Raw genomic sequence first — 10,477 nt, 5'->3', positions numbered from 1 at the left:
CAAAACTACTGTGCAGTTAACTACAAATAAAACAAATACTTATATTACAACGACATAATGGTTTAAACCAAAAGTTTATATGTTCTGGGGAAGCGTCTTTTTACAGAATCGCCTTCCAACGACTCCCCAAATACTATAATCCCTGAATGTAAGGAATGTCACAATCACCAATACTGTTACATATAGTAAGAGGCAGGGCGGCAGCGCATTAGCGGAAATCACAACATTGGGATTTAAATGCGTTTACAAAAGATAATCAATAATGCAGGAGAACTGATCACATGGAATCGCCGCCTTAAACAGGCTGACCCCACGCAGACATCGGGCTCCTGCCTGGGAGACGGCGTCTGCGCGGGGTCAGCCCCGACTCCCTCCATTAGGACAAGTTACACATTCTCTCCCTGTATTGTTCATTGATATATTTTGTAGAGGCATTTCCATCCAAAATGTTGCGCTTTTTGCTAATCTGGTGCCCTCCTCATTCTTGTATATAATAGTATGGAGGACTGAGACATTCCTTGATTATAGCACATACACAGAGAACGCGTAACAGACCTGTGAATTCATGAGAGAGGGAGAAGGGGAGAATAGCTATACAATCTATATAGGTAGCCCTCACTAACGAATGGCATATCCAACGCTTTACAATGCAACCCTATGGGCGTTTTTCGGCGCCTGAATGCGTTATCCGACGCTCACCGCCGCTGATTAACATGGGACTCACTTTACAACGTTTTCACTATCCAACGCTACTCCCAGAACGGGTTCCTTTGGATAACCGAGGACGGCCTGTATCTACGGTATATATCGCACCTTCAGCCCTTGTCTATCCACTGCTGGATGAAGCCTCCCCAATGATCTATATTACACACGCAGAGATAGCGACGTGTGAATTTACACGTGACACACACACACACACACATGTACACGTGTTCTTTTTGTGGAATTGCACAACCTTATAGGGTTTGTAGGGCCACTTTTTAATGGGGACATTACATTTGCACGTTACAGTATAAGCTTATAGGGGCCCCATGTCACACTGGATAATGAGTAAAGAGTGACACACAGAGCACATTTGCATGGCATTACCCAGAATCCCTGGCTGCAGTGGAAGCGCTTTATGCAGAGAGATAATGGGGAAGGGCAGCGGTGCAGAACTGTCTTGAGATGCAAATGCACCACAAGTGGGATTCTTATTTACTGAACATGTCACAACAGTATTTGCACACCCTTCCCCTTCCTGAGCCGACCACACAGTTATTTGCCAAATCATTGAACAGGTTCTGTTTTTGGAGCCGTGCAAAACACGTTAGATAGCGTTAAAAATGGCTGCCTGCGCGATCTCCTGACACTTTGTTTTGATGGGAATTGGCTATCCCCGGACATCTAACCCAAGCAAAAAAATAAGTACTTAAGGCAGGAATCCCGCTGATCTCTTTACAGGAATGTAACCGGGGTCCTCCAGCGCAGAGCCGAGCTATTAACTGCAGGGACCCCCAGAGACACCGGACGTCTTCAGTGACCGTTGTGGATTTTCAAAAAGGTGGCACGTGAAATTTGGCGGCCACTTTGACTTTGAGTCCCCAATCACGAGATGAAACTCCGGCAACTAAAAAAGAACCGGTCAGTATCTCCGGAACCAGGGAGTGGTCCAAACATCTAAACATTTTGCGGTTCCACAAAACGTGTGTGTACGTGTGGGTGTGTGTGTACGTGTGGGTGTGTGTGTACGTGTGGGTGTGTGTGTGTACGTGTGGGTGTGTGTGTGTACGTGTGGGTGTGTGTGTGTACGTGTGGGTGTGTGTGTGTGTACGTACGTGTGGGTGTGTGTACGTACGTGTGTGTACAAAAACAAACATACGAGATATAAAGAAAAATACACGGAGAGGACACGTTCCTCCCAAAAGTAGCGCTCAGTAACAGGGTCGTATTGTCGGACGTCCCACACGTGGAGGTCTCACCTCCTCGTGTTTGTGTATTCAGACCCGGGATCGTCTGTAACAGGTAACCCATTTGCTGTAATGCACCCACCCCCATCCTCTCTGTCCGGTAATCTGCCCGTCCGCGGTGCATCTGCAGAGTGACCAGAACAGTCCAGGTCTGGGAGCACACGGAGAGACTGGGGGGAGGGCCGTGGGGGTGTAGTGTGTAGTGTAGAAGTCATTAGATGAGGTTTGTAAACGGCCGATGTCTGTGGATCCGGCTGTAATAACCAGTCCGGCTATAATAACCAGTCCGGCTGCCAGATTAAGGTGGACGGAGCCACAGAATCGGAGATGAACCGACCCCAATATGTGATCTGAGCACCAGTGACTGTCATCACACAGACCAGGGCGAAGGTACATGATATGGTGAAGGTGGGCTGGTATGATGACCGTGAACCAACGCGTGCGATCTACATGCCTCAAGATGGTGGGCCCGCTCTCTGAGATCCTTCCAGGTGTATTCTTAGACACAGGAGGCGTCACAGGCGGGTTTGCCATCCCCACGCATGTTCTCTGATGCGTCATTCTTGCACACGTGTCACCCGAGATCCCTGATTGGCTCTTCCACACGTGTTCTGACCCAAATGATGGAACCAGCAGGACCTCTGATCTCCACACACATCAAGCTGATGGACAGTCTCTTTCCCACGTGTTCTAGGTCATCATGTTCTCATGGGCACGCTCACCGATCAGCTACCTCCCGGGATCGGAGTAGGTCAAGGTTGGGATCTAGCCCCCGGCATAGGGTCTGTGCATGCCCCTCACTGGATACTGCAGGACCAGAACTCCCCTGGGCAGCAGGGGCACGACACTGAGCGCACAGGCTTGGGGGGAATGAGATCAAGATCCTCATCATCTGGAATTTCATCCAGACGGTAACCGTCTTGCAGAAGTTGCCGGTTGAGGTCCTGGGAGACCTGCTGTGGAGACAAGAAGAAATCATCATCACCGCACTCCAAACCTTTCATCCCAACCATACCACAGGGTGGTGGGGGGGGGGGAGAAGCAAAACAACTCTACTCAATTTGCCTCCCTGAGAGATTAAAATTGCCACTACCATTCTTAAAAACTTCACAAAATATATTCGTAAACGGAGAGATCGTCCCACTCGGTGATGATAATTATGACGTACTAGATGCGGCAAGAGACATAGAACGTCACTCTTTCATGACGTACTAGGTGCAGCAAGAGACATAGACCATCAGTCTTTCATGACGTACTAGGTGCACTATGAGACCTGGAACGCCGAGTCCTTCATGACGTACTAGGTACATCATGGGCACTTGCTTGTTTTCTAGGGAATTATCGTAAAACTGGAGCCCCATCCAGTTCTGTTTTCGGGGGTCCAGTCGCATCTGGAGCATCATGATCCCCACCCCCCTTCCCGGTATTCTAAATGTTAATCACTTTAAGGATTGCCAGGAGGCAAATTAGAAGGGGCTCCACTTTTTTACGATCAACCCCTAACGAGCAAGTGCCCATGGCACACCTAGTACGTCATGAAGGACGCTGGCATTCCAGATCTCATAGCACACATAGTACGTTATGAAGGATGCGAAGGATGCTGGCGTTCCAGATCTCATGGCACACCTAGTACGTCAGAAAGGACTCTAGTGTTCTGGATCCCATGGCACATCTAGTACGACAAAGGATGCTGGCGTTCCAGGTCTCATGGCACACCTAGTACGTCATGAAGGACGCTGGCATTCCAGATCTCATGGCACACCTAGTACGTCATGAAGGAAACTGGCGTTCCAGGTCTCATGGCACACCTAGTACGACAAAGGATGCTGGCGTTCCAGGTCTCATGGCGCACCTAGTATGTCACAAAGAACGCTGGCGTTCCAGGTATGTCACATGGGCACTGTGAAAGTTAAGGGCCAAGTTTACTAAAGAAGTCTTCTGCCATAAGACACCTTGCGGTGCTGGAAAACACCTTACATACCGCTGACTGGAAAGGACTGGAAAGGGTCTTCCATGGCCAAAAGGTGTATTATGGCAAAACGCTGTAATGGCAGATCACTGCCGTCCGGTGGGCATAGACAAAACACCAAGCGCAATTAATAGAAAAATAAAGAATTTAATGTGCAAAAATGGTTGTACACAACGAGATAACTGACGCGTTTCGTCCAGGGTATAGGACTTTGTGACTCTTTGACAAAGTCCTATACCTACGTCAAAACGCGTCAGAGTTATCTCTTATGTGTACAACAATTTTTGCACAATAAATTCTTTATTTTTCTATTAATTGCGCTTGGTGTTTTGTCTAGACTCACCGGACGGCAGTGATCCGCCATTACAGCGTTTTTTTCTACTTTAGATTCCAGGCAGGAGCACGCCGAACATGCACATGGTACACAGCCTTTTTACTTAGCTTCAGACCAGCATCGGCGTTATGTCAACACAGTGAGTACTAGCCATTTTTTTTACCCTATAGTGTGTGGGACGCCAGGATTAAGTGAGGGTAGTGGCGGAGAGGTTGTGAGATTGCCATGGGACGTCCTTAACAGTGCGTTCCCCGGCACCTCTGCTTCCCCTTACCACAATTTAGCCCCCGTCCCGATGGTGAGTCCGTTTTCACGCGGGTAACTCACAATGCTTAAAGAATGTATTTGGCGTGATCAGTGGCATCATTAGACCTTACAGTTGCAGGTATATTGTTTTCTGCATATTTTGGAGCATCGGGGTCTTTGGAGGATTATTCCTCCGTTTTTCGGTATTATGGCAAGATACTGCTTAGTAACCATGGGCTTAAATCTTTCTAAAAAAAAAGGTACCTGCTACGTGGAACTGATTGAGGACGGGAGAGGGAGGCGTGTGGGGTTTTAGTAGCATGCATAGGGGAGCGGATCCTTACCTCTGCCGAGGAATATCCAGAGGAACATCTGGACTCCAGCTCAGCATCGCTGCGAGGAGAGTGGGAGAAAGGAAAGAGACGAGAGGAGGGGGACCAGAGGAGAGGGACGAGAGGAAGGAGAGAAGAGGGGGAGAAAGGAAAGAGAGGAGGGGGACGAGAGGAAGGAGAGAAGAGGGGGAGAAAGGAAAGAGACAAGAGGAGGGGAAAGAGAGGAGAGAGACGAGAGGAAGGAGAGAAAATGGGGAACATTATTACATTAGGAATATCCCCCTCCCCTCCCTCAATCTCACCCTGGAGCCCCCAGTCTCACACAGCACCCCCTCCCCCAGGAGTCTCCCCCTTATGTCTCACCCAGAAACCCCCCCTCCCCTAGTCTCACCCAGCAGCCCCCCTGTCTCACCAAACTGCCCCGCCCCTCCACCAGCAGCAACCCCCTCCCCCAGCAACACCCCACTACCCCAGTCTCACCCAGCAAGCTACCCCAGTCTCATCTAGCAGCCCCCTCCCTCCAGTCTCACCCATCGCCCCTCCCCCAGCCTTACCTGTCCGAGTCCAGGGACACGAGCGTTTCATCGAGCGCCTGGCTCAGCGCGGCGTACCCCTTGTTGAACTTCACGGACCTGCGAGTAAGGAGAGACGGGGTTCACCAGTGCCCAGTATTCTGACCTTTCACCCCTCCGATGCAATATGGGGGGTGCTTACCTTTTTGGTGCCGATTTCAGTTTGCCGGACGCTCCCAGCATGCCTTTCTTCCTCAGCTTTTCCCGGGCCAGATCCCGGTGCCTCTCTGAAAGGAGAACCCCAGGATCGTGTTCAGGAGTTAGGTTACCCCGAGCGAGGTGACCTGCCTTACTAACCCGCCGGATGCAGGACGAGCCCAGCCACATGCCGAAAAAGTTACCCCTCCCGGGGATGGGATTTCTACTTTCCCTGGCTGTTTAGAGGGGGCGGGAGGAATTAACCCCATCCCTCCTGCAGGGCTGCCGCCCCCCTCCCTCCGGAACCTGCTCAGCCAGATAATCCCGTCCCAGGAACCTGTTTCTCGCAGGGATCACAGAGACGGCAGCGGCCCTCAGAGAGGAAGTCTCGCTCTGCGTCCCACTGACACCCAGTCCGCACCCACGGGGGTCACCGTTGGACCCCCCACCTCTCCCGATGAAGCCGGGCGCTTTCAACTGGATGCCAGACAGCCATTTTGTCTATAACCAGCAACTATTCTCTCATCCGGGACCGCTAACACCATAAAACGGGCTTCTCCGTGCGGCGCTGTGCGCAGAATTCCGTGGGCGCCGTGTCTCGGTGTACAATTTAATGTGGCTGACAAAGTGATTTGACGAATCCCGACACAGGGATCGCGATCACGTTAATCTACTTCAAAGGCTGTACCTCGGCATGCGCTGAAGCACTGTATCACTCCGCACTATCGCACGCAGTGCTGCTTAAACCTGGCCTGAAGGGGTTATTGAAGGGTTAATCCCACCGCTGACACCATTTCTAACAGTCCTGCAATGCCGCCTTGTTCTCCCCCACGTTCTACTCTCTTAATAATACACACTGCTGTCCCTGGGACAAGCAAAGGATGGAAGCAGGGGCTGAGGAAACCCCTTTACTGACAGAAGTTTCCCCTCAAAGCTGCACATATTAACCCTTTATATATGGAACAGTGTCTCTCATATCCCCCTCTCCCTTCTCCCCTCTAAGCTGCACATATTAACCCTTTATATATGTGACAGTGTCTCTCATACCCCCCTCTCCCTTCTCCCCTCTAAGCTGCACATATTAACCCTTTATATATGTGACAGTGTCTCTCATATCCCCCTCCCCTTCTCCCCTCTAACCTGCACATATTAACCCTTTATATATGTGACAGTCTCTCATACCCCCCTCTCCCTTCTCCCCTAAGCTGCACATATTAACCCTTTATATGTGACAGCGGCTCTCATATCGCCCTCTCCCTTCTCCCCTCTAAGCTGCACATATTAACCCTTTATATATGTGACAGCGGCTCTCATATCGCCCTCTCCCTTCTCCCCTCTAAGCTGCACATATTAACCCTTTATATATGTGACAGCGGCTCTCATATCCCCCTCTCCCTTCTCTCCTCTAAGCTGCACATATTAACCCTTTATATCTGTGACAGTGTCTCTCATATCCCCCTCTCCCTTCTCCCCTCTAAGCTGCACATATTAACCCTTTATATCTGTGACAGTTTCCTTCACATGCCCGTCACACTTACGCAGCTTAGCCTGGATGGTGGGCCCCTTGCTCATGAGATAAGGTCCCCTCTTCTCCACGCTGGGACCCCCGGACTCCATCCTCGCCACCTGCCCGGGGAGGAGAGCAGATGTTAAAAAGAATACACGGACCAGGAGGCCACACACATTTGTTAACCTTTCCACTGCCAGGGAGGGCCACAAAACAGCATGCCACACAGAGCCAACGCCCCGCAGGGCCCCCAATGTCCCGCGCTGAGGGCCAAGGGCAACGCCCAACAGAGCCCCCAATGTCCCGCGCTGAGGGCCAACACCCCGCAGAGCCCTCAATGTCCCGCGCTGAGGGCCAATACCCCGCAGAGCCCCCAATGTCCCGCGCTGAGGGCCAACACCCCGCAGAGCCCCCAATGTCCCGCGCTGAGGGCCAACACCCTGCAGAGCCCCCAATGTCCCTCGCTGAGGGCCAACACCCCGCAGAGCCCCCAATGTCCCGCACTGAGGGCCAACGCCCCGCAGAGCCCCCAACGCCCGGAGGGCCCCGTGCCAGGGCCAACGCGGAGCCATATGACAACATGCAGAGGAATGCACTGCAGGGTCTGTGTAATAGAGGCAAGCCATCTTTAATGTGCCCTCACAGCAAAGGTATGTAAGCCACTTTCAGCACTGCTCTCCAAGCCCCGCAGTGGATTCTGGGATCTGTAGTCTTTCCCCAGTAATCTCACCGCACAATATTCATTCATAAGAATCCCATTAACAACTGGAGCGCCTTCCTGCCTCCCCCACTCACCTCGCTGCTCTCCCCGGCCCGGGCTCCGGTGTCCCCGTCTGTCCCAGGCTCCATCCAGCTGTCACAGGCCCCGGCGACAAGCTGGGAGGGGAAGGGAGCCAATCGGAAGCCAGCGCTAAAGCCATGTGACCCTGTGGTTGACGACCACGCCTCCGGGCGGTGTGGGGTGGCCGCCATCTTGGTTGTGGCGGAAACTGGCACTCCCCATCCCGTTTTACTAGAAAGTCTTTACATCCGCCGTGACACTGCTGCTGTTGCTATGGTGACGGTGTCAAGGACATGAATGTCAGATGCGGCCATGTTTTGGTTGGCAGAGGAGTTAAAGGGACTTTAAAGGGTCAGTCCCTCAAAGTGTACTAATGGCAGTGACAGGGTTAAGGGGTCAGTCCCTCCTGGGACAAAGTGTACAAATGGCAGTGACAGGGTTAAGGGGTCAGTCCCTCCTAGTTGCAAAGTGTACTAATGGCAGTGACAGGGTTAAGGGGTCAGTCCCTCCTAGGGGAAAAGCGTACTAATGGCAGTGACATGGTTAAGGGGTCAGTCCCTCCTAGGGGCAAAGCGTACTAATGGCAGTGACAGGGTTAAGGGGTCAGTCCCTCCTAGAGGCAAAGCGTACTAATGGCAGTGACAGGGTTAAGGGGTCAGTCCCTCCTGGGGGCAAAGTGTACTAATGGCAGTGACAGGGTTAAGGAGTCAGTCCCTCCTCATTGCAAAGTGTACCAGGGGTGCGCAAACTTTATTTGCTGCACCCCCCCTGCCTGTTCTCCTCTGTCGGTGCACCCCTCTCTTACGTCATGCGGCGTCATATGACACCGCAGGGTCATGTGACATCACGTTACCGTGGCAACCGTGACATCACGACTCCCGCTGTGTCATTTGACACCCTGTTGCCATGGTTATGCATGCTGAAGCCGCCTGAACCTTGGTAAGTAGAGGTTACAGAGGCCTTGTGCGATTCCCCCGGCATTTCATTTAAATCCCTTGGGGAAGAGCGTGGGACCTATGCAACTGCCCGTGCTCCCCCCCCCCCCCAAAAAAAAATCTCACGCACCGCTTAAGTGTACTAATATTCACAAAATAGGGGAGCGGGGGGATTTGTACTATGGAGAAGGAAGAAAGAAATAACTGGCCTAGAGTAGTACAGTAAGGATCAGTGAGTATCCTATGGTTGTAACTCTCCTATATTTACTCACAAACCAGCAATTTCAAAGGGCATATCCAAAACTGTGGCAGGTGTAGGTACCAGTGCAAATCCCTCGGATGCCGATGACATCGCTTCCGGATCCGGTAGCGGCCACTTGGCAACTGGGATGACGCTCTCTCCTGAGTCTCTGATGGGGCCGGCAGCACACAACACGTTTCACTTTCAAGCAGCTTCGTCAGGAGTTCACTACCTCTAAACGTACTAGTGGCAGAATTAAGGGGTCAGTCTCCCCTAGAGGCAAAGTGTACCAATGGCAGTAACATGTTTTAGGGGGTCATTTCTTTTAGGACCTGCTGTACAACCACATGAATGACAATTCCTCCTGCACTAAAAGAAAAAAAAGTTCAATTGCAAGGCACCCAGCAAAATCACCTGCAAATTGAGTTTTGATCATATTCATGAAGAATTCTCTGCAGAAATAGTCACAAAATAAATCTTATTTACATGGGGTACGTGTGACGTCAGCTAACCAGCGACGTCGGCTGATTCGGAGAGGCAAAGGCGTCCCTTTCAAGTCAGAGCGTTTCGGAGACTGTAGCCGTGGACAGCAAGAACGCGCTGACACTGGATATAATACACTCTCATTCATTTATTTGGAGTATATTTGCAAACACGTATATCTATGCTTTCAATCAGCTACAGAGCTGGGTACTGGATTTAACATCTCAGACAAACATCTGAAAGAGGTATATATCCTAGTACCACCCAACTGAGCAGATAATTACATTTTACTCAGTGGTGGAGGGGTAACTACACCCACCCACTTATTTGGGTGTTCTAGGTTCTAATATAGACCTACATAATTTCTTACCCAGCTCTTGTGTTCCTAAGAGATATATATATATATATATATATATATATATATATATATATATATATATATATATATATATATATATATATATATATATATATAATCCAGAAGCTTCAGCATGTTTGTTCACGATTCTAACCAGCCAAAGAGCTGAACACTGGACTTACACTTCTTACCCAAAGCTTGTGGGAAGTGTACCTCCAAGTGTTACCCAAGTGAGCTAGTTACTATATATGGCTCAGTGGTGGAGGGGCTATTATACCCACCCACTTATCTGGGTTTTCAGGTTGAACAAATTCTATTAGGAAAGTTATACAGCTTCTTGTCACCCTCCAAGGACATTTATAGGTGGTGTACTATATATCCTAACATCAATCTGATATTGATATATCAGTATACAGGCATTATTATCACATTAAGGACAATAGGAGTTGAAATAAACACAACATTTTTGTGGGTAGAATCTTTATTTTAATAGTTCTATCAAATGCTGGTTATCTGCTCCTTTACTACCCTTGCGATTCACTCTCCGAATTTTTATATTTTGTGTTTACTTGTTTGTTTTGTCTGTCCACCATCCCTCACACCTATATTTTAATTTATTATAATACAATTGA

General features: G+C 50.1%; 1 protein-coding gene across 1 annotated transcript; it reads right to left on the bottom strand.

The window, feature by feature from the left end:
• Positions 1 to 932: 932 nt before the first annotated feature.
• FAM219B (family with sequence similarity 219 member B) lies at positions 933 to 8,259 on the bottom strand. The gene is made up of 6 exons (XM_075575962.1): positions 7,843 to 8,259; positions 7,079 to 7,166; positions 5,545 to 5,629; positions 5,385 to 5,462; positions 4,843 to 4,891; positions 933 to 2,905 (listed from the first exon to the last, which is right to left on the bottom strand). The coding sequence occupies exons 1-6, from the start codon at positions 8,017 to 8,019 to the stop codon at positions 2,747 to 2,749; spliced, it is 636 nt and encodes a 211-aa protein (XP_075432077.1). The 5' UTR covers positions 8,020 to 8,259; the 3' UTR covers positions 933 to 2,746.
• Between the last annotated feature and the right edge of the window lie 2,218 nt (positions 8,260 to 10,477).

This window comes from Ascaphus truei, chromosome 18, assembly GCF_040206685.1.
Source record: "Ascaphus truei isolate aAscTru1 chromosome 18, aAscTru1.hap1, whole genome shotgun sequence".
NCBI lineage: Eukaryota > Metazoa > Chordata > Amphibia > Anura > Ascaphidae > Ascaphus > Ascaphus truei.
This window is presented reverse-complemented; position numbering and strand designations above follow the sequence as displayed.

Coding starts and splice junctions, on each gene's coding strand:
- FAM219B (XM_075575962.1), bottom strand. CDS start 8,019: ATGGCGGCCACCCCACACCGCCCGGAGGCGTGGTCGTCAACCACAGGG. Junction 7,167..7,842: donor GGGCCGGGGAGAGCAGCGAG/GTGAGTGGGGGA, acceptor CTCCCCGGGCAG/GTGGCGAGGATGGAGTCCGG. Junction 2,906..4,842: donor CTGGATATTCCTCGGCAGAG/GTAAGGATCCGC, acceptor TTGTCTCCACAG/CAGGTCTCCCAGGACCTCAA.